We start from the raw sequence: 25200 nt of genomic DNA, 5'->3' as shown, positions 1-25200 counted from the left end.
ATTTTAACCAGTGAGAATGGTTAATGCAGTGCAGCAGAAATAATTTTATTCACAAACTATACATACAGTATAAATGGAACTGTAAAGCATTTGTTGTCTTTTAACTGTTGGCCACAATCATTAGGCAAATTACAGCAAACAAATATAGAAAAACAATGGATAAACACTGGCTACGTCAAAGATTCAACAAAGTAAATGCCTCTGAAATTACACATCGTAAGTCAAAGGGCAGTTTGTGACTTCACTTATAATAGTAATAGTCATCAATACTGTGTAAAGTTCACAGCCTTCTACATTCATAAACCCAAAAAAGCACACAAAAAGACATACAAGTGTGGATCTTGCAGTGGTGTGATGGACCTAAGGATCCAGGCTAGGGTCAAAGGGCAGACTGATTGGTTCACTGATTAAAGCAAACAAGCTCAGTCATATAGAAAGAGTCTGCTCATCTGCACACACAAAACACACTTTACACCCTTCCTGCTGTTTATTTCTGTCTGACTGTTTGACTGATTCTGTTAGGAAGCAGAGTCAGTGCTGGGGAGGAAAGCTCGTCAGCACATTGATGCTTCATTGTGAATAAGCTATTTGTCTTATAACAGTGTGAGTTCCCTGGTAGTGAGGTTTTCCCACAGTGCAGCCAGAGCAATGCAGGAAAAAAAATGCAACCCATCTTTTAGGCCTTTGTCAGTAAAACAAAATGGGAAATACTGACAAATGAAGATGAGACAAATATTAAAAGGAAAAGAAATTATCAGGGAAGTGATACAGGGTAATACTGTTCTTTTACACTTTTGATAAACAAATGAAAAACAAAATATATGCAACAACAGAAAACAATAGTTTTGCAAAGCCAATATCACAAATCTTCCCAATGTCAAATGGGGAACTTAAACTTTGGCTCTAATTCTTGCAAATGAAATTTTTGGATTAGACTGAATAGGATAACTCATATTAGGCTACACATTTTAATTTACAATGTCTTATAATCTTAAGAAAAAATTTATTTGGGATGTTTTTGTTTTTGTTATTAATGATCAAAGTAATGCATACCTGTCATAGAGAGATATTACATAAAGCCTAATCCTTGGCATTATGAACAAGTCTTGGTCTTAAAAACTCTCCACCGCTGATGTCTTTAAACTGCTTGTTTTCTGGTGGTTAATAAAAGCTTTGTACATTTATAATTATGTTGCATTGTCTTTATATTGCATATTTTTTTATTACGGACTTAGGCATTGCTGTATGGCTTTTTCAAAGTCACTGAAATGTGCTGCACCATCCTGCTAGTCTGAGCACAAATCAGGCAAATGTCTCATATATGAGACAACCAATCAGTCAGTAAAGACCAAAGAAATCCATGTTATCTCTTGTACTCGAGCTCAGAAAGGTTTTATTTAAAAATTGTTTCCTAAAAACTTTATTATAATAAAACACAATTTTCACCAGTGAATAGTTTTTTGTTCTAATGTGTATTTCTATCAAAATAAAGTCAAACAGCCCCTAAACATACAAGATTTGTGAGACTACTCTGACATTGTACTGTCAGTCTTTTTACCGATTAATTTTTAAATGGTTACACTGTTAATACAAGCCTCTTTTATAAAGAGGATCTTTGTGGATGATGGCTGACACACAAAAAACAGACGAAAAACAAACAGACCATCTTATTTTTAGACACCTCGTAGCTTTAACATGTTACCCTTTTTATTTAATTAAAACAATGAATAATCACATGCAAATCCATTCAAGTGGATTATAAATTAATATATTTGGGCATTTTGTATACAGCATTTTGATAATGATAAACTTAACTCTCTATTTTTATAGCTTTTTAAATGAAAACCAAAAGCAATGATTGTCAAAAAAAGTAATTGGCAACTCGTTTGGGAATCCTTTAAATTTAATTACAATTAGAAACAATAAATTGAAAAAATCAACTTGCTGTTTAGTAAATATCCTTTAATTGTTTTATTTATTTATTTTAGGAAAAAAAAAAACTAGTAATATATTTTTTGTCAAATATTTGTTTGTTGCACATGATGATGCTTGTAAAAATTAAGTTTAAAAAAAGTTCAAACATCACATGTATTTTTTTCATGATCTGAAGTATCTCTACATAACAAAACAAAACAAAACAAATCTGATCATATCCCAGATCAACCCTTCCTTATTGTGCATGGTTATCTTTTGACACTTCCTTTTACTAGCATGAAACAGGTAAAATTACTGTTGTAACATTTTTTTTTCTACATGAAGCCTCAGAACTCTCATTCAAATGTGAGGCCAACAGGTTCTGTTTTTATCAGATTAAAGCAACAAAGTGCATGTCTAACGGAGGATTACGATTATTTTCATCTACAAAATATCCCAAAGTAAAGAAAAGAAAAAAAAGCATAAATGTGCAATAAATGGTATGTGTACATGCTTAAGTCTTTGTATTTTGTCCTTGTTTTTGTAACTTCACATTTCTTTATCTTTATGTGCATATCTGAGTGAATGATCTACTGCACTGACGTATCTCATTGAATAACACTATATGAATTGTTTGATCATTTACACTCATTAATCAATGAAAAAAAATGCACCATAAAATAGTGTTTTGAATGAAACAAAAACAACAACATTTGTTATTCTAAATGAAACTCAATGCATCCAGTCAAAACAGCCATGATTACATTCTTTGTTTTATGTCTTCTAATTATCAGGGAGTGTCTCATTTTAAAATAAGTTGTAAAATTACGAGAGATGCATGCATGTTGCACGTACAAATGAAATAAAAACGGTGCAAAAGTAACATTCTGTAGTTTTTTTAGTTTTTTTTTTTCTACTGGCTTTGCAATCTGTTAGGCAAATCGTTTTGTCCCAACAAGTCAAGTCACAAATATATACACAAACATAAAAAAGTCCTAAAATGTAGGTCTCTTTAAACTATGGGGAATACAAAAATGAAGAAGAAGAAAAATAAAGGTAGCTGTAGTTGTTTCAAATGGATCCAGAACTGGAGGCCCCACATGACTTTGAGCTTCCTGGTCAAGTTGGCAAGAGGACTTGGTACATCTCCTCTCAAAACACTCACATTCCAAGGGACTAGTTGAAAAGGGAAAACAATGCACTGAGGCTGCATAAAAGAGTGCTTGGCAAGCGTCTGTCATCTATTTTAATGTGTAAATATACAATGTGTGTGTGAGTAGGCGTGGGGGTGTGTGAGTAGCTCTGTGTGAGTGTTTTCCTGGAAGACTCTTAGACAGTATCCCTGAAAGACAAAGAAAAAAAAGAGAAAACAAGGTTGAATAAGTGAAGAAAACTGGATTTTTGCATCTATGCAGAGGATAAATAAATTTCATATTTCATCATATTCAAACATATTGGTTTAAGCATAACAACTCCCACACATGCACACCTACTCAGTTTCATATCCTTCCACATCTGCCTGCACATGGGAGCTAATGCAGATTGGTATGATGTAACAGCTTCCTCTGGTTTGCTTTTGCTGTAAAGGCTTGAACACCTTCAGAACTGAATTTGAAATCTGATTTTATTCAGACACTAGCTGTCAATGTTGTCCACAAAAATTTTTGAAACTCTTGCGGGAACCCCGACCAGATAGTTCACACCTCCACCTCCTCTGCCTGATGTGTTAAAACAGGAGACACTTTTGACAGCAATGAGAGCCATTTTCAACTGGAGAGCTTACTTGACCAGTGGCAAAAACTGACAGCTGCCTGCATGTTTTTTGGTTAGCCAAGAGGTGAAACTGATTTGTTTTTGGAAACTAGGTTATTTATTGGTCTAAGTTTTGGTAATCTAATTTGAATGTGCATGCAAATTTATTAATAACATAGTGGACATAAATGTCCACTGGACTATTAACTGGAGTCATTGGTGTCAAAGCAGTGCAGTGTTGTCACATAATATCTATTGCTCTGGCACAAAATAGATTGTTGGGATTACATAAACAATTTAAAACAGTTTTAGTGCAGCTATTTATGTGTCTATGTTCATGTGACAGCAAGTGGAAAACAGACAAGCCTGAGAGAGTCATGGATGGCAACAAAGTTTTAAAAAGAACCATTCCATTCAATCATGTTACCATTAGTTACCACACATACCATTAGTAACTTGCACATCTGTGACTGGTTTCTAAGCAACATAAGGTGGCATTCAGACTACTTTAAAAAAATATGAGAAACCTTAACTTTTTCTGTAAGAAATGCTGCATATAACACAAGCGCTTTGTTTAAAAATAAAAAAAAAAAAACGGTTCAGTTTGCATGACTGCATCCCAGACTCATACCCACTGAAAACCTTTTGTTGATTAGGATAGAAACATTTCTAAAAAGCATCTGAATTTGGATGTGCCAAAATGTCTAGAACAGACATGTCTTCAAAAACTTTCTCTCCTCAATTCCATAACGTACAGAAATGTCTGAAGTGATAAACATGGCTTTGTCCAGCTATTGTAGAAATGCGTTGTTATCAAGATTGGTTGACATTTAATTTGTCTTCCTTTTACTACTTAGTTAAATATGGAGATTTAATAGATTGCATTCTAGTTCTATGTATAATCATAACTCATTTTTAAAAACAGATGGGTAAAAGCTTTGTTCATGGAGATCGTCATAAACTCAGTCTTTTCCAGTGTGACATAAACTGTTATAAAAAATAAAGTGAGCCCTCAGTTTTCATGGGGCACTATTATATAGCTGATGACAAACTTAATGGCTTCTTAAGCGAGTGAGCGTATAACGTTTTGGTAATAATACCATTTTTCTTTAGACAAGTCTAACCTACCATAACAGCTGGATTTGCTGAAATTAATTAATGAACAAGAGAATCTATGAAGTTGGTAGAGGTGAAAAGTAAGAGCTTGGTACCATCCTACATAAACAAGATTCTTCTTTGCTTTTCACTGACAGAATTATTAATGCGAAGAAGATGAGGTAGGGTCACCATTTTGTTTAACTGTCTTATCAAAAAGGAGGCAGAGTACAGCCAGTGTACAGAAAAGGGGGTCAGGGATGGTTGAGTAGCACGGAGACAGCCATGAAGTGGCTGAGAGAGAGAAAACGAGTGCCTAAATAAGTAATTTAGTGCATGGGGCCTTCGACAGGACACACAGACAACCAAGTAAACACAGGTAGATACGTAAGAAATGCACTCATGCAAGCACTGACAAACTAGATGACAATGGCTGTTGTAGCAATTCCCACATGGCCCAGAAGAAAAAAACATGATAGATAGGGGATTGCTTTTCCTATCTGTCTTCTTTGCCCTCTGTCTGAGTGGCCTGTAATTGAATGATCATTACACCAAAGTTATAGCAATGGCCCCACAGTCAAAAATAGGAATTGAGCTGGAAACAGTATTTAGTGATTTTGATTTATGAGCAACAATGGGGAAGTTGTTTTTTCAAGCCTAGCACTCTGATGGCCAATAAAGAGGAGTAAGGCTCATCGTTGGCTGTTACCACACATACTCCAGTCAGCCTGCCAGCCAGCCAGCAAACAGTCCGCCAACCAGCTGGGGCCCCTCATAGAAGGAAGTGTTTTCAGCCAATTTGTTTCCTTCATGTCTTGCCCTGAATGGCGCTATTCATTAAAATGGCCTGCAGTCGGTAGGCACTGCTGCCATAGCACATTTATACACTCGTATGCTTGTATATCCTCCCAGAAGTACACACAGAAACCCACCTGCATATACACTCATACAAACAAAAAAAGTATTCTCCTGATCCAGTTCATTTTTACACAAGGACCTTCTACTATAAAAGTAAAAATACATAGCAGAAGTGGAATCAGTTGCATGCAGTGCTATCTGCTTTTATTTAGGGCTACTGGAGCTGTATAATTATCTCTTTGGAATGGAAAGAATTACCAGCTTTCATTTAATGGATGCAATATTTGGTTTAAGCTGGCTCCAACTTAGAATCAAAGGGTCACTAGTGTGGGTGGTGTTACACGGAAATACGAAAGAACTGTAGTGGTAACTGTGAAAGTGTAACCCTTCGAGTAGTGGATTGTGATAAAACTGTGATCAAGAACGCATAGCAGGAATGGCTTCTTTTTCATCAAATCTGTTGTTTATCATGGTTCGGTTCACACTCCGTAAATGTGACAAAAAAAAAATTTTACAAATATTTTTAGATGTGCATTATTATTTACAAGACTTTAAATCTGGTAAGAGTATTACACACTCTGTATAAATAACTTTTTGTTGACACTTAAAAACTCTTTAGCCACATTACTTTATATGTGTCACAAAACTTGTTAGCTAAGGATAACATTGTTTTGTCATATCTCTGCCATATCCCAAAAGCAATTTAAAGACAGACATTAGGTATCAAGTACAATATAAAATAGCTTTTGAAAACATAAATCAGACTAACAATGAAAAAAAGGTTTTCCTATACTTGGCAAAACTGAAATGTCCTCAGCAATAATCTAGGTATAATTACAAATAAAAGTCCTCCCACCAGCCAGATTTCAGAGATAACCATCTGCTTGGTGTTACTTATTTATTTTTTTTGTATCTCATTTGAATATATATAGTTCACATAGTAGGACAGCTTTGACTAAACTGTCTGTCTAAAAAAGAGAAGACATCTTTGTAATTATTAACAAATCACTTTGGCCAGAAAGTGACAAACGTTTTGATTTATGTGTTACTGCAAAATCTACTCTCCCAGCTTTTTCTTATAGGTCTGTAAGTTGTTTGTAGCCACCACAGGTATAAATTTACCAAGAAAAAAAATAAATGATCATTAATGGATAAGATTTTGCTTTGATATATATATTTTTCCATGACACCAAATAGTATGTAACATTAATCTCTGTTCTATGACTTGGCATGTACATTTTATTTATATGAAACACACTTTAAAGTTTGTCACCTGAGCTGTTTGTTTTCTAAAGATAATTGAATGATATTTTTTTTCCTAGAAATGGGTGTAAGAGATATAAATAGATATATAGAGATAATTGAATGTATTCAATTATTTTAATGTTTCAGTAATGATGTGTAACAATAAATGAGTTGTTTACACAAGGAAGACACTCAAGCAATGGAAGAAATAAAACTCAGATTCCAGTGAAGATGACAAAGAAATGTAAAAGATGTAGGGTAGAAACAAAACAAAGATTGATAAGAAAGTTTTTTTTTCTTTCTTTTCTTCTTTTCTTTTTTCTTTTGACTGGTATGACAAATATCCTTTCACTGGTACATAAAGCAGATTAGCTTGGAGCACCAAAGACAACACAGCAATCTTATCAGGAATGAAGAATTATGTTTCAGTGACACATGGCTGCAGGAACAAATTCCACATTGCACCTCTTACATCAACTTTCAGACTCAACAGACAGGCAGAGTGGTCCAAGTAAAGGAGGAAGGACAGCAGTTCTTGTTAACAACCAAATGCCTATTACCTGACAAGTTATTGAGAAGGCACATATCTGCCAACTACAGTAGATACTGGATTATTGTCATGATAGCTTTGGTCCAAGCTGTCTACTATCAGAATTTACCAGCATCATCTGCAGACACTGAATCTGCAGCCATCAACTCAGCTGTTTCCAGGTTTCAACTCCAACGCATTTATGGAGCCCCATGAACAAAAACAAGCTTTTCTATCTGCTACACTTGAACATTTTGTATAGAAAACACAAAAAAGATCATTTACTTTCAGAAATTAACATAGTTTCTTTCATTTAATTACATTTTGATTTCTTACAGTTCAATACATTTCAGTTTAGATAATTTCACCTCTTTACATTCCAGTGTCATGCCTTTAACAGGTGGAGGTTATTCCTTTTTATATATTTTATTTTATTTGTCTTTTTTTAAAAAAAGCAAAACAAACAAAAAACAAACCCACAATGAACAGTTGAGTTGAATTCATTTTTTTTTAAATCCAGAGGGAATGTTCAAATTGATAAAGAAAACTCAAACATGATATGGCCTGCATTTAGAAAAAAGAAAAAAAAAAACTATATATATATCCTGTCTAGGGTGTGTCCTACAGACAATGGATGGATGGATGGATGGATGGATGGATGGATGGATGGATGGACAAATAGTATGCTTTAAAAATTAGCTTCAAACAATGAAATAAAATTTAATTAAATCTGTTTTTGAATGATATGACCATGTTCTCTGTGTTTGACATCTGTAATTTTCAAGATGGTCCTACAAAAGTAAGAAAAATACAATTTTTTTCTGATATTTAGAAATAAAAAGTAGAAGGAATTAAATGAATATGCACCCTATAAATTTATAATATATCAATATTTCTAGTTCCTGTTGATTACCACAAGTAAAAAGCTGTCACTACCGGTCTCGCACAAGCAGTCTGTCAAGATCTCCTCTCAAGCTTACAGTCCCTATCAATTAAAAGAAACAGTTAAGTGAGTGTCACTAAGAGGTTTAGTAACACAGAGCTATCCTGATGCCTGCCAAGACTGTCATGTCTTCTGACTTGTCTCAGCGCTTGCCTTTAGGGATTTTCCCTTTTTAAAGGAGGAGTAAAGCAGGAAATGGAAGGAACTAAATCCACCCAGCTGAAACGCCCCAAAGTCACTTGTGGTGATGCACAACCAGGAATACACATCTGTTCAGACTGGTTGAGCCAAATTTAACACAATCTTACGCACATACACACACACACACACACACACACACACACACACACACACAATTCATAAACTAAACTCTCATCTTTAATTAGTGCATTGCTCAGCTTTCTGTTGAACTGTAAAACTGTCGAGGATTTGTAAAGATGATGTGAAAAGGCAATACACAGCTCTTGTCATCAAAACACTGAGCCGAGCAGCTATTTCATCTAGCAAGAGACGTGACTTTGATCAGCTGATAATGTATATGCTTGGTTTATCATTAGCATTTAAAAAGACAACATTCGTGAAATAAAATAAAAAAACAGCTTAATGGCACCTTTGACTTGAAGAAAATAAACTAACCTTTATCTCATTTTAACGGTCTGTATGAAAATTCAGCATACAATCACTTTCAATTAATCAATCACTGACAGTTGTTCAGGTATCTCTAAAAGCAAACAAACCAACAAAAATTATGTCTAAAGTGGGAGCAACACCAAACCACTCTCACCCTCACTTAGTTTTTAGTGCAATAACCTCCACAATGTGCTGTGATAGCCATGCCATCTGTTCACCTTGACATCTCCATGGTGTCCTTGGTGAGATAGACGATCCAGTAGACCAGGTTAAAGGCGCCAAATGAAAGGGGAAAGAGGATGCGTGAATATTTGTCAATGATGCTGGTGCCAGTCAGAACATTGTTGGCTGGTACTGCTGAACCTTGCTGCAGGAAAGCTTGGGCATTAACAGGTGGGTTGGGGAATGTTTTGGCAGGGCGCTCAAAAAGCGGGGCAGAGTTCATTCTCTTCTTCAGCACACTACTGGCATCCACCTTCAAGAGGCAAAAAAGACAGGAAAATCTATAAGATGAGATTCACACACTAAAACTTGCATGGTGTAATTTGAGGACATTATTAATAAAACAGGTTCTGTCAGACAGAGTCATAAAATGTGCCATTAGGACAAACTGCATTTCCAAGGAAATGAACAACGCTTTATATTGTGGAAAACATCCCACATAAATAATTCTCATTGTGCAATATATAACCATTTATGGATCAATAAGTGCATTTAGTAATTTGAGTTTGCATGCAGAATTTATGTTGAGACTACAAAAGGTATCACAGAAATACACTGAACAAAACCATCAGTGTTTTCCATTTGGATTGGTTTTGTTTTCATTGTGTATAGATTTATCTGTAAGACAGAAACAAAACATATTAAACAAACAGAGACTCAGCATATCCACACATGGTTTTCCCCTGCCTAAACAACTTTCAGTAAACTACTGTGATCTCATCACATACTCCCTGCTCGAATTATTGTACATCAGACACATAATATGTACAAAAAAAGGAAGGAAGACATTCCAAACATGGGTCATGGAATACCACGTTTCCTGCAATGAAGCAACATAGAAACTGACAGAGACAGCAATGTTGCAGCAACAGATAGATCACAGAAGTCCAATCTTCATACCTTAATAGTTCAAGACAATTCCAGTAAATCAAACAGTGCTTTTCACTAAATTATTTACTAGATGAGCATAATCAACAGTTATAGAGCCACATTAAAATGAATAGAATATTTTCTGAAATCCTGAGAACACAGAGACCGCTTAATGGAGACATCACTTAATCACATTACATTACCATTTTCGAACAAATGTGACATAAAGTAAGATAACATTATGGAAAGCCTTGGCATCTTTATTAGCATGGATTTTCCCTCATTCCAAAAAAACTAACAAAATCAGTTTATCATTTTTAGATGAACAATATTTTTCAACAATAATAAATATTGAAGTGTAGACTCTAAACGACCATGCACAGTGTTTGGGAATTAATTCATCAACAATTTATAAATTCAACTTTTCCACCACATAATGGTAGCACAGGGCTAATAAAACACTATTTCATTCATTTTCTGTATGGATAATATTAAATGTGAAAAATGTAGGAGATCGGTATTTTTCTAGTGTTCACCTGTGAGATAAAAACCACACATTGAGCATGAAGCTGTGAGAAGATCTGAATCTTGAACTTTACATACAGTATTATTGACCCTTGCAACACAGTTTTGTGCAGTGGTTCTTTTTTACAGTTCTGAGTTTTGTCATCAATAAATAACAAGGTGTGTGCCTGTCTGCAAATGAGCCTCAGAACACCAGTTCACCTTGCAGAAAGTGCCTTTGTACATAGTCAAGTGTGCATTGATGTGCAGCTGATGCAAATGACAAGACATTTTTTAATGATGACAGCAGGCTTGCTTGGTTTTGTCCTGGTCAAATGCTAGAGAGATCAGCTTCTTCTTGTTTGATGTTCTGAATTTCACCAAACCCATTTTAGGGATGATGGGCACTGACTGCTGGATTAATAAATGTTGTTTAGGGGCATGGATGGGTGCAAGGAGTTTACACACAGATGTAATTGTATATATAAAAGCAATGCATGTGATGTAAAATGAAGTCATCAATTATTAATAACTTTCATTAAAAGAGAATGTTTAAGATTGTAATATTATTTCATTTATGTACATTAAAGTAAAAAAATGAAAGACTTCTAGCTAATACAAATAATAACTAATTCAGAAATATTCCAATATGTTGTGCTGAGAAAGACTGCACATATGTATGTATGCAACTCTAGTTGTCAACATTTCTACTTCTGAAGCTTGACAACTGAGATGTAAAAAGTTCAAGACAAGTTGTAAACAGAATTTCTCATCAACCCTTCAATGTTAATTAATTATCTTTAGTGACTATCTTTTTGTTTCCTGTGCAAATGTTGCATATTCAGTGCATTCCTTGCATCTTAGAGCATATCACCTACTCCTTCCCACTGCTGACACTGCATCGTTGCATGCAGTGCCTCTGTTTCCTGTTATGTTTACAAATGCATGTTTGTTATACGTATTAGTACATCTTCAGTTGTGAGGTTTTCCCCTATGGTTTTAGTTGACAGTCAAAACAGGTCAAAGACTTTCAACTCATGACTGTTTCTATTCCTGGTTATATATCTACATTTTTTTTCTTTCTTCTCTGTCATGAAGAGTCTTCCCTCCTACATATTTGGTGAAAGCAGTCATTTTCCATGATGCATCCCTCCAACTCCTACTCCTGCTTTCTCCTATTCTTTCACTGTAACTCTATAACACACACACACACACACACACACTCACAAACACACAACTAACATTCATCTCCATCTTGCTCTATAAAAACAAACTAGGCTTGCTTTCTAAGCCCCCACTCTGCTTCATTGTGGTGCTTGCCCTCCTTCTTGTGAGCCCGCAGTGATCTGCTGGATATTCCCTTAATCTATGGCTCTTACATAATCTGCAGCAGCATCGTTCACAGAGCCACTGGCTGTCCTCTTGTGTCACTCTCTGTGGTTATCACACAGCTACAGGGACGAAGGAAAGCCTGGGAAAGAGGGTGAGGGAGTGATGAACGAAATGTGTGGATGCGGAGCGTATAATTTGATGTAGATCACACACTGTACTTGGGTGCACATGTGTTTGTATATGTGTTTGAGCGTCTGTTGCAGATTGGATATGGATGTCAGAGGGCAAAGGTGGATAAAGTGGAGATTGTGATGTATTCAAGCAACAAAAGAGGAAAAATCAAGAGATGTGTGCGTGCGTGTATGTGCATCTGCGTGTGTTTGCTTAACAGATAAGGAGGGATGGAAAAATGGATATGTCGTAAGCAACCTTATTCTTATCAATTTTATATCCCAAGAAGTAAAACTGTATTGAGATGAGTATTGTTACAAGCATACCAGCAGATTTATGAAATGCATATTTAGCCGTACATTCCATTGTTCTACTACACATCATCACATTTTGAAGTAACCCTAGTCAATATGTAAGTGATTCTGAATACAATGGTACAATGTGAGCCACACAATATTTACCACATCACAAAATGCCAACATTTGATTAAGCTGTTTTGCACAAACCAGGTAGGATCCAGTCATTTGTGCTGCTGATACCAAATTCTGACCTTACCATCTGCATTGCAGTTCAGCATAAACTAAAATTATTAAAATGACACTTTTACTGTCTTTAGCTGTCCAACATTTGTGGGCTTGCATCCAAAGCAGCCTGGATTCCAGATCTTTGCTGACTGAAGTAGAACCTGACGTGTTCCCCTGCTGTTATTGGCTATCTCCCTTGTTTGGTGGTTTGTGCCTTCTAGGGTGAATTTCTGCTCATCACAATTGCAAGAAATGGTTACACAACTTCCTGCTACTAGCCTGTCAGTTCTAAACAAGCTGTTTATTCAGCTCTAACTTTGATCATGAACACCATATTTTATTATATCTGCTGCAAACCACTTTCCAGTTTTACTTCTATTTTTGAACACTAAGATTTCTCTGTGATGGGACATACTGTATCTGAACAGATGGATAGATGTATTCTGAACTCTAATCCATAATTTACGATTATTATGACAAGATGGAGGTTGCATAAAATATTGAACTTAAATTCACTGCAATGTTTCAGTAGATAAAATGTAGTTACTGACTTGTTATTGATTCTAGACTGCAGTATTTTTTTTCAAACCCTCAACATTAGAATAACATAAAATGTCTTTCAGTCAATACAATCACAAACAAACTGGTAAACTGTAAACACACTAAACTGACCAATAAGTGCCATTGACTGTTTCAGTAATTATATTCATCTTACTGTACTTCAAAAACACAGAAAAGAACTCAAGTATAACATGCTTCAATGGGAATGCTCGAGCTTTGCAGCCACATGAAGAATAACTGCAGCATTGCTGTGTCTACCAACATTAACAGTAACTATTTTATGCACTGCATTGATTTGATATTTACAGAATAACATAAATAAGCAGTTGTGTATTTATTCCTAGGTTTTTAGTTCTCAGTCAGTGATGTAAAGCAGTATAAACTTCTGCACAATAGTGTAATGAAACAGTCTAGGTGTAAGCTCTTCTACTGTTGCCATGATGTTGTAATATTTTCAGAATGTTGAAACAAGACCCAAACAACCAGAATGCACACAGTTAAAAAAAAACACCTGCTTGCCCACTCAGTCCCAGGTGGATGTACTGTAGACCCACTGAAAGAGTTTACCATTTACCACTCCAAATCGACTGCAACAACCAGCCAGCTTTTAACAGCCACAGACCTCTCATCCATCAAAACATTTATAAAGCCTTTAAAAGTACACAACAAAGGGAGAAAATCACAGGAAAATGAACTACTATCAGTCGCAGTGGAAGGAGGACAGAGTCTCTAAAAGTCTATATGAAGCAACATCTCAGCAAAACAAATGAAACATTTGACTGGAGTCTGAAAAGGGTTGCTGTGAGAAATCATCATCATCATCATAAATATATTTCTTTATTTTTTACCAGACAAAGACATATTACCTAAGTTTTTTTTTTTATTGGAACATGCTATTTGACCTGTTTACATGGACCAACCAGTAAGTCTACTATTCTATTGTGTTGTTAAACACCTAAAGCAGTAGTGTTCAATCCTGGTTCTAGAGGGGCACTACCCTGCATGTTTTAGATTTTTTTTTCTGCTATGACACACCTGATTTTAATGAGTGAGTGATTACCAGGCTTTTGCAGAACTTGAAGACATGCTAAAGAGCAGAGAAATATCCAAAACATGCAGGATAGTGACTCTCTAGTACCAAGATTGGACATCACTGCCTTAAAGGAATTTTGTATTTACGAATGGCTCTCAGAAGCACAGTTTACTTATGGAACAGTTTTACAAGGTAAAAAAAGATACAAATATTGTATAATGACAAACTTTGGGTGTTTAAATTAGCATTGAGTAAAATTTGTATTTGTGTCTGAATTATCCTGAAACAGCCAGAGTGGAGCAGTGGATGCATAGGGGTATGTCTACTGTCTTGAGCTGGTATATTTAAAGCATGGGTTTACACGTGGTACAGCTGACATTAGAACACATGTTGATGCATGTAAACACAAGTATAAAACTGTGCCAGACTTACTGATGGAACCTCTCCCTCATTCCCTGTTGCCGGAGCTGGAGCTGCAGCTGCAGCTGCTGCCTCTTGGGCGGCTGCCTTCATGACCACAGCCTTCCGCAGCTCTCTGTTGGCTTGAAGGGTGGAGAAGTAGTTGACAGCTGCAAACTCAATGAGGGCAGAGAAGACGAAGGCAAAGCAAACGGCTATGAACCAATCCATTGCTGTTGCATAGGAGACTTTTGGGAGGGAGTGGCGGGCACTGATACTGAGTGTTGTCATGGTCAAGACAGTTGTGATCCCTGAAAACAAAGCAGAAGTTGATGTTAGGAAAGTCTTCATTTTGCCAAGTTATCCCAATGTTTTATAAACACATTCAAAATGTATATTTAACATGGAAATATGAGAAATCTTTTCATCTGAATCAATTAATGTTATTTTTCCAAATGTGTTTTGTGGTATAATATTTTCCTTATGAACAAAAATGCAAGTCAATCAATCAGTGTGATGAAAAAAAAAAGATTTTATAAAGAACTGATTTATTTAAAATCTCCACCAATGCATTATATGTATAATGAAACAGTTGTTCAGGTCAGTGAGGACATGAGAGACAACTTGGTGACAGGGATAATATAGAACAAAAGCAGGACTTTTTTTTCCAAATCCTGTATGTATTCTCCCATTGTTTTACTGGTTTTAAGTTTTTTTCAATCAATGTTTAGCATTGCCTAGACAAATATTACTTAAAAAAGAGACCTAAATCATGAGAATCAAAACTAAAAGTTTGGCTAGCCTGATGGTATTTTAACTGGTCCTAAAATGTGATTTCTACATTCCTTTTAGTGCATACTTTAATATACAGTAAATGGTTCCATGAAAACCTCAGGTGAGTCATCCAGATAACCAGGCAAATATTTATAAATTTGTTCAATTTTTATTTTTATTTATTGTTCTTGATTTTACACATGATTTCTTCTAACAAAATAATGCAGTTTTAAAAGGCTTACTAACATTTAGATTGCCTTGTTTGAACAAGCCTTTTATGTTGAAGTTTAATCCACTAGGGAAGTATTTAATATAGAAATAAAAAGTGTTATCTGTTTGGACTGAATGCTTGGTGTCAATGCACTGCCATGAATATACAATTGATTTTTTTTTTATCAAATGTCTTTGACACATAAAAGCAGGTATCATATCTAGACTTTTGAGGTTTTGAACGATTTTAGCTTTTGGTGGTTTGCCAGAAAGATACTAGAGGGAATGATAAATTGTTCATGAGTGCACAAAGCAGTATATCCTCATACTGGAATGGCAGTAAGAGTGAAAATACTGTATCTGTGGAAAGCCAGTCTGACGGCTGGACACAAGCAGCAAATTAATGACTAACTTTTGTTTTTTAAATAATGCAAAACATGAGCTAGTAGTGCAATGATGGGAAAAAAGGGAAACATGTAAAACCAATGTGGGAATAAGCAAAAATAGTTCAAAGGAATTGTATATGTACATATAATGGATTGGAAAGGAATAGAAGCCAAAATGATTCAAATACTTTTTTAGTTCAACTAAAAAGTACTATACCTTTTAAAGTTTGTTAACTATTTGTCTAAATGTATTTTTTGTTTGTTTGTTTGTTTTTACTGGAAGTAGTGGTTCTTTGTGTGATATCTGTAATGCTGAACTTTGAAAACAACTCTGGAATGTTCTACAGTAGTATTGCAATCTGAAACATTTATTCAGATGCATTTTAGAGAGCTATTTAATGTCAAAATCCTTCCTCCCCAAGGATAAATAAATGTATAAATATGGACTTTAAGTTTGTATTTATTCATTAAAAAAGGATTTTCTTATGTTCGCCCAGATTAACCCCATATTTGTTTTTAAGACAGATAAAGATGCTAAAAATGAACAACTCCTTTAATGGCCCATTAACAAAGTGCATATCTAATTCACTTTCATCAAGCTAAAGCAAGTAGGGGAAAAAGGGACCACTGAACAGTGATGCCCATGCTTTTAACAAATGTACGCTTTTGCTGTGCACATTTCATTAGCAGTGTTAGGACTTACAGGGGGATTTAATGCACCCAATAATGTTGGAAAGCATTTTCACTGCACCTCAATAGCGAACGCTAACAACTCTCAAACACAGCCTCCTCCAACAGTCAACAAAAAGTGACTGCCTCAATCACAAGAGCAAGTTAAATAATTGCTAAAAAAATTAAAAAGAAGAGGGACAAGGGGAAAAAAAAGAAGCTTGCCAGGGTAGGAGGAAGAGGCAAGAGAATGACAAAGAAGAGTGTAGGAGGGAGGGGGAAGAAGTATAAAGACAAGACAGAAATGAAATGCTCGGGGCATTTATGTGCTTTTACAAGGGAAAAAGTAAGGTACAAATTAGGCCACACTCAATTAAGTCTGTAAAACTTGTGCTCAAGGGACTCTCAGCTCTTGGATAGGTTGTTGACAAGCCAGCAGACAGCACACTATAACTTAATGCACTGTCTGATCTCTTTCATTTTTTTCTGTCCATGTAACATCCAAAATATTATTAGAAATAGCTGAGATAATGGCTTTTTGGCCACTTCACATGCACAGAAACTGCCCTGTCACAGAAATGTAGGAGCACACAAGCAGAAAACCTAATACTAGGAAGAAAAAAAAAGACAGTTGAAACTAAACCACTTGTTTTAATTTAGAACAATAGGGCTTCACATTATTAGAAAATTAAAAAAAAAAACATTTGGTTGCAATGTTACAGTTAAATATAGCAATAACAACATTGGTTGTTATAACTCTTTTATTGTACATCTCACTTACAACATTTTTTGTCTGTTTTAGAATTTTCTCACTAGCTTTTATAGAAAGTGTGGCCTGAGTGTCTAATTGGCTAACTATGGCACTTAGACTATAATAGCTATAAGCATAACATAATATTGATACTGTGATGTACTGTAAAGACAGATTTTGAATTTTTGAACTTTTGGATGCAGTTCTCTTAAAATACCCATCTTGGTTTAATTTGGACCAACCTCGAGATTACACAAATTACTGAGAGATGAAAACAGCAGGATGGGTGAAGCTGATGAGTTGCCACAGATGTGCCTTCTATGCAAGGCCTAAACCTCTATGCTAATGCTAATGACCGGGATCTGTTCTCTGCAGAAGAGTGCAAGCTTCATGGAGCTCTGGTTCACTTCTGACGAAAAGAAAACAGAACCATGAGTTACAAGAGCCAGCAGTATCACTCTACTCAGCTGCAGCTTGTTGAATTTTAACAGAAGTGGAACAGTGTTTTGAAATAAAAGCATCACCTATGTACTTTCACACATTTGCTTTTGTTCTTTGTGTTTTTTTTTCTTTTTGTCCGTGTTATTCCTCTTGTTGTATTCCTGTCTTTGTTTAGTGCATCTCACCCTCTCTGCTCCCAAGGCTAGAGATTGGTGACAACTGTAGCGTAATGTAATGCGAGAAAGCGGAACCTGCGAGTGCTCGGAGGAGGGCCAAGTAAACATCCTCCTCCTCTGTGTTATCATAACCAAATTAAAAAAAGGGACATTTATTTCCAATTTATTCAGCTTCACCAGTGGAGGAGGAACTGAGAAAAGCAGAGAGGTTAAAACTGTCAGGAGTGGTGGAGGCAGAGGCGAACCCAGAACGCAGACTCATACGGAAAGTAAAAACTAATTTAATAAATAACGAAAAATAAGCAAAACAAAAGCTGACGTGGCAGCAACTAAAACTTAACAAAAATCCAAATACATAACAAGGTAAGGCAACAAGGAAACACAGGGAGCGAAGGCAAACAACAAACAATGATCCAATGACTAGTGGGAGAAATGACCGGGTATTTGAGTGCTGAGGGTAATCAGGTAAGTGGAGACAGGTGACATGATTAATATTGCTCACAGGTGGAGATGGGAGTGACAGGTAACCAGATGACTAAGCTGGGGGAATGAAAATGAAAACAAACACAGACACATGAGACAAGAGTAGAAGAAAACACGAACCAAACTACAAGATAACAGAAAATAATAAACACCAACTGAAACATAAACCAACTAACTGAAAACCAAAAACCCAAATCCTGACAAAAACAGACTACATTGCATGTCACTGGGTTCTTTTGGAGGGTAGTATTCTATGAAAGATTTAGTGTGTAATTCAAATCAAAGTTTAAATAACTGAGAGGTGTCCTTACATTAAGTTTGGACAGTTAAGCTTGATTTTGATTCATTGTTAGATTAACACACAATACAACACAATGAGCAATAAAACAAAAGCTAACACAATACCCAATAATCTGCTGGGTTAGCTATGTGCCATTTTCACATTATCATTGCTCTGCCAGTCTGTGTACTCAGTTGTACACACAAGCTCCTCTAAAACAGTTCTTATTTCAATGATTACAAAGATTTTTAGTAATAATGACATTTGTTCAGCTGATAAAACTCTTCCATGCACACGGTGAACAGGAGTTGCATGCTGTGATAGCTTTTGATCATCATTAGGCACATTTACATAACCAGGTGTGCATGAATGCTCACAACAGTGCAGATCATTTCTGTAGAGATCAGCAAAGGCACAAATAAATCTGACATAAGATCATGAATAAAACTTAAGAGTAGAAACATATGTGGACTCTTTTAGCCTTCAAGCAGTGTTTTGTTTCTGAATAGTTCATTTTTTTAATTTGAGTTCGATCTCTTAAGTTTAAGACTGTTTAGCTATATCTGAATAAAATTTAGAGAGCTAATCAAAATGTAAGAAGCACTGCAAGCATTGCTTCATTTTAAAAATAGCTTACTTACCAAAGTGACATAATTTGCATTTAGACAGTAATAGATGGGACTAAAGTCATCCAAAGTATGATAATTTCAATGAAGAAAAACAATTCTAGGGAGAACTTCAGTTTTTAGCAATACTGTTTTATCTGTCTGCATTTTTTGCCAAATAAGCAATATTTTGAATTATTCAGGGTACCAAATGAGTGAAATGGACAACTTACCAAACACAGTCCGAGCTGGAACTGATTCCTTATTAATCCAGAAAGAAACTTGTGCCAAGATGACGGTCATTATGCAGGGAATGTAGGTCTGAATCAAGAAGAAACCCATTTTCCTCTGAAGGTGAAAGTGAACCGTCATGATAACATATTCACCTGCAAAACGAAACACCAAAACATTTGCTAAATAAAAAAACATAGTGAAAGAAATGTTATATGTAATCATAATCCATCTTTCCCATTTAAAAAACTACCAAACAAGTGCAAATTTTGATATTGGTGATGGATAGATTTTGTTAGATTTGACATTTTTTTATTTTTAATCAGAATTATATCTCAAACTTTTGCTTTTATGCAAGGTATTTTTTACATAATTATAAAAGTGTGTATGTCTCATTGCAAAGAGAGTTAAAAGCATTCGATCTCAGCACCATATGCAAATACAAATTGATTTGACACATCTCACCAACTCTTTCATTAAAAAAATTCTGCACACCTGTGTTGGACTTCAGCCTCTCACTTGAAACTGTCTGTCCAATGAGATCATACTGCAACAAACTGGATGATTCTTGTGGCACTTCAACAGAAGACAGAGGTCCTTTCTTCCACGTATAAACAATCTCGCTGATGGGGTAAGCATCTAAACAAGATGTGTGACAGCTATGTTATTTTTTTGTCTTTCAGAAATAAATAGAAAAAAAGGACAAATCAATAAACACATATCTGCAAAATTTATGTAACTGTATAAAAAAGGGGAAATAAATTGTGTTTTTGCTGTTTTCTGGTATCTGACAGTTTAATTTTTGTCATTACGGTCTCATCATTAATGAAGAAACCCACAAAAATAAAACAAACACACATAAATAAACCAACACAGTGAAAGGCAAGCCTATTTATTTTGAGTTCCCAAATGTACAGTATGTGATGTTTCATACTGAAATCTTTGAAGACATCTTGTCAGATGGTCAGTTACTCTATGACAGAGTGATCATTTGAGAGCGACACCATCTGTCAAACCAATGAGCCTTAACAAAAACAACCACTCACAACTCCCAAACTTGAGTGGACAGGCATGGCCGTCCATCGGGAAGTTCATCAGACGCATGGGGCACTCTGCATTTATAGTTAATCTGTCAGAATAAAGAAGAGTTAAAATTAGTGTTTGATTTATATTTGATGGGTGCTGCTTTAAGCAAAATGTACTAAGCATGGTGCTAAATAAAACATCTTTATTTGAGGATAAATACAGAGAGGTGAACCTCTTAATGCTTACAAATGTGACAAAGAATCATTCATAAAAAATAATGTTAAAATAAAGAACCCCACTATTTTATGCCAAACTGACATTTTTCAGACTACTCGACTCAATGTGTTCCCCAAACATAATCAGTTTTTTGTTGTATAGTTGTTGAAAGTAAACTGTAAAGGAAAGCAAATGAGAAGAAAAAGACATCTTACACTGTACATATCCTAGTCTCTTTAAAAGTCCTTCCACAATGACTCCAACCCTTCAGTTACACCTTAAAGTGTAGAATTTCTTTTTTTTATTATTAGAATAAAATTAATCATTAACATACAACTGCTGTTTTTGTTTGCTTTTTTTGTATACAGCTGTTGGAGAGATTCCACTATACACCATATTCCTAAAAATATGCACAGACATCGTGCCTATTTAAATGTAGACGCCTAACACTTTGATGAAAGTAAACATAGACCTGTTGCACTGTTTCCCCTGTTAATGTAGCTACTTGCAGTAACCTTAATTACTCAGGTTTAAAAGAAAAATGAAGCCAGCATACACTGCTGCAAAGTAGGTCAGAACTTTGTGGAAATTTTTCAGGCACAAAGATGAAGAGGATCTCAAATGATTTAAGAATTCAACAATGACTATAAATCATGCTTTTTTAATAGTTTATGTGTAAGATGGTTGCTGTATCCTGCCTGGCTGACACACAAAATAACTTTAGTGGGATCCTTCATTATTATTAACTGCTTACACTTGGTTCCCAAAAAAAATGAAAAATATGAGTGAGTTACATTCTTAAGTTATATAAAGGAAAATTATTAGCAGGATATAAGTAAATGGATATAGTTTTAATTCCAAAAAGTCATCAAATCTATTTATTTATTGAATATTTGCTCCTATTGATAAGCTGCAACCAACACAATTATAATAGACATAAGACAAAAAAAACAAAAGATTATAATAGGCATAATAAGCTTGTGGCTTTTTTTTTTTACTTTGCATTGCATTTTATTGAATAGAACATTGAAAGAAGTTGATTCTAACCATACCTTTTAAAAGCACAAGACAATCCACACAGATAATTTTGTGGCATCAGTGTTTTTGTAGTGCTTCATTTGCTTTTGGAACAAGGCTGGAGTCATGTTTGTTTGAATAGCTTTCAAGGCCTGTTTTCAGTATCAGATGGCACATATCTTGATTTTTTTTTTTTTTTCTTGGAATGGTGCTCTTCATTTCTGTTATTGCCTGTGCATATTCTTGGACGCCTAGTTGTTCGACTTGTGTTTCAGGTCTGTGCTCTATTTGGCTCACTGTTACCTCATAGTGTAGAGGATAGTTCCGTTCTGCATGATGCGGAACAGCTTGTTGGGGGTAGTCATGTTGTGAGAGATCGACCTCTTGCCATTTCGGAAAAAGGTGTCAGGCGTCCAAATTTTGCTGACCATCAGGTTGTTCAGCCGCAGGATCTCAATTGGACCCTCAAATTTTAGCCGTTCGTCAATCCACGTCTGACGAAAGAACACATCCATTGTGTATTCCTAAATAGGGGTTAGATTATATGTTAATAATGCATTTACTACTCGTAGTATCACCAAGCCTACAGCTGATGCTGCTCTTGTGTCTACTATTTTGTGCCATTATTATCTGGAACCCCAGAGAGAACGACAGATGGGTTTGTGAGATTTGGTTTTGATGAAACCAGCTTGATATAGAACTGGCAGTCTAAGTTGTTTTCTAACACTATGATTTTTTTTTTCTTGTTCTTTCCTGGCTGTTGTACAGTTAATTCTAGTGCAAGTAAAACTGACAAGTTAGGTTATTTTTAAATAACACTAACACATGTCACAGCCCTAATGTTAGAACTTGAAACTTGATGTATTGTTTGATTGTTTTACAGATAATGCAGCAAAATAATGCAGTTAGTTTTATCTGTCAAGTCAAAATAAAGTTCACAATAAGTCGATTCTGATTTATCAATTATCAGATGACCTTGGTCTCTTTAAGAGATGCTTTCATTCTTCACAACGCAACAGCTGCCAGCATCTTACAGGTTTTAGAGCCTGTCAGACATCTAAAGCCTACACAGAGTAGAGTACAAAAGACATACATCGGTCAACCTATCCCATGGCAGGAGTAGCCAGCCTATCCTGTCCCACCATCATCCACATTGCTCGTTCCCTCTGTGGTGCAGGGATTGTCAAACAGATTAAAATCCTAAGCTGTACTAATGACATCCTGCCTAAATGCTGGAATAATGAAAGCTGGGAGACCGATTTTAAGACTATATGTGTAGAGTTAGTGAAAAAACTGTACATTTTGTGAACACAATAGGTCTTTAGCAAGTCATAAAAGCAGTCAATATATATTTAATCTGTAAACATGGTTTACCTACCATCTCAACATCTGAGACAGGCCCAAAGCTGGTGACAAAGATATCAGTTTTGACCTCTGTAACAGGACCTACAGCAAATGTATAAGTAATCACTTTTAATATGACTTAAAAAGAAAACCTTGGATCAAACAATTTATTGTGATTCAAATTATAAAAAGTTCAAATAAAACTGTTTCAAAACACAACTGAGCAACAACAAAAAAATGCTATATGTTTTTTTTAAATAATTTATAAAACGTCAGATACGCTGAGCATGCTGTAAAGGCAAAGAACTATTCTACTGAAGAGACAATATCATAAGGCACAAACATCTGCCTGAGTGAAACTTTATCTCTTGAAAGAAGGAATGCAAATAGTAAATATGAGGCAGTGTCAAATAAATTACAAACAGCAGTCGATCATTAGTATACCTCCAAATCCAGGTCGTAGCCTGTTGTCGTAGCCATCCAGTAATCTATCCAATATACGCGTGATGTTATCCAAATAGATACTGGTCTCACTGTGCTGATTCCCCCAAACACTGTCCACACTGTAACCACATGAACAGACCACGGTGGAAAACTGTTTCAGAAACAACGTCAGTGTTTTAAATATCTATTTTTTCCCCCTTCTGATGCGCATTTTTTCCAGTCTGCCTTTTGCCGTGCGTAAAAGTCCGAGAAAATGCAGAGAAAAGAGTTGCCATGTACTCACCAAAACACCAATAAGCAAGTTAAAAGAAAAGCCATGCTTCGCAGACTCCCGATCAGCATTTGGCATTATTTTAGAAGCATGATTAATTACGGTTCGGCTCTTTCTGTAGTTGTAAACCGCGCGAGGATATCGCGCCAGTCCAGCACGACTTGACTTTCCCTCAAGTGCGTTTGCGCCCGCCTCAGCCTGAATCGCTCAGCTGGAAAAGCCTAAAGAGTTTTCAAGAGAGTGAAGAGGAGAGAGGACAGAGGAGGGAGGCGGGGGACTTTTAACATTAGCTGAACAAAGCTTTTTACAAGGAAAACACGTGTTTTAAGAGCAACTTGAATTTTTAGCGAGTGCTTCTGCTTGATGCGTTTAATCACGGTGGTTGTGTTGTTTTGATTAGGGACATGGAAAGAGCGGAGCAGTGGAAAGAAACGGAAAGAGAAGGGGGGAAGTGAAGAGCTTTCACCAACACAACAATCATAATGGACAGAACAACCAAAGACCTTTTGCATGCTGTCGTTTTTGAAAATGCACTGCTCCCTTAGCCTTGTTTCAACATTGCCTGTGTTTTTAGATGAGCCTGGAAACAATGGGGTTGGTAAAACAAAATCATGCCGTGGAAAATTGCTACTAGAACTAAAGCATGATTCATACAGTGGTTGGGTGGTTGAGTGGAGTGGGTGGTGGGTACATTTAGTGCACCGTCAAACTCCATAGACCAAGAACAAGGGGACATACCACACTGTCAAACTGAGCCAACACCATAAAACAATAACACGGTCAAAGAAATTGTATCCTGATCACTGGATGCACTTTAGAGAATAACTTTTAATCTTTCCTTCATTATTCTGCCTTATTTTTAACTCATGGTATAGAGGAGCAATTGAGAGAAGTAAAGCTTGCAGGTTGAGCGCAAAGAAGGAAATGTCAGATTTTTTTTTTTTCATTTTCAATAAAATGTAATCTTTTTTTTTGCTAAAACTTGATTAACAAGTAAGAAGCACTGCAGGTACTGTGTGGGAGTAATAACTGCTCCACCATCACTACAAGAGTGGGAAAAAGGTTAATAACTTCTACAGTAAACATAAGTTCACCCTAGATGGAAACAAGATACAAGTATTCCTGGAAGAGAGAGAGAGAAAAACAATGTCTAAAAACATTGTCTGAAAGTGTTGGTAGTTTTACGTCTTCAGTGATCAATGAAGAAGAGTACTTTCTTTCAGCATAGCATTACTTTTTCATTACAAGTGGTATCATAGTCATATTATCAATAATTCATCATAGAGAGAAAAAA

The 25200-nt window shown here is 35.7% G+C and overlaps 1 protein-coding gene across 1 annotated transcript; it reads right to left on the bottom strand.

Moving 5' to 3' along the window:
* Positions 1 to 2044: 2044 nt before the first annotated feature.
* Positions 2045 to 24136, bottom strand: gabra6b (gamma-aminobutyric acid type A receptor subunit alpha6b). Its single transcript, XM_017421233.3, has 10 exons — positions 23919 to 24136; positions 23636 to 23754; positions 23226 to 23293; positions 22151 to 22371; positions 20635 to 20717; positions 20084 to 20227; positions 19591 to 19743; positions 14616 to 14893; positions 9185 to 9441; positions 2045 to 3256 (listed from the first exon to the last, which is right to left on the bottom strand). Exons 1-10 carry the CDS (start codon positions 23975 to 23977, stop codon positions 3244 to 3246), a joined length of 1395 nt encoding a protein of 464 aa, XP_017276722.1. The 5' UTR covers positions 23978 to 24136; the 3' UTR covers positions 2045 to 3243.
* Positions 24137 to 25200: the final 1064 nt, after the last annotated feature.

Source organism: Kryptolebias marmoratus, linkage group LG13, assembly GCF_001649575.2.
Source record: "Kryptolebias marmoratus isolate JLee-2015 linkage group LG13, ASM164957v2, whole genome shotgun sequence".
Classification (NCBI taxonomy): Eukaryota; Metazoa; Chordata; class Actinopteri; order Cyprinodontiformes; family Rivulidae; genus Kryptolebias; species Kryptolebias marmoratus.
Note: the sequence above shows the minus strand (reverse complement) of the source record. Positions and strands in the feature narration are given on the sequence as shown.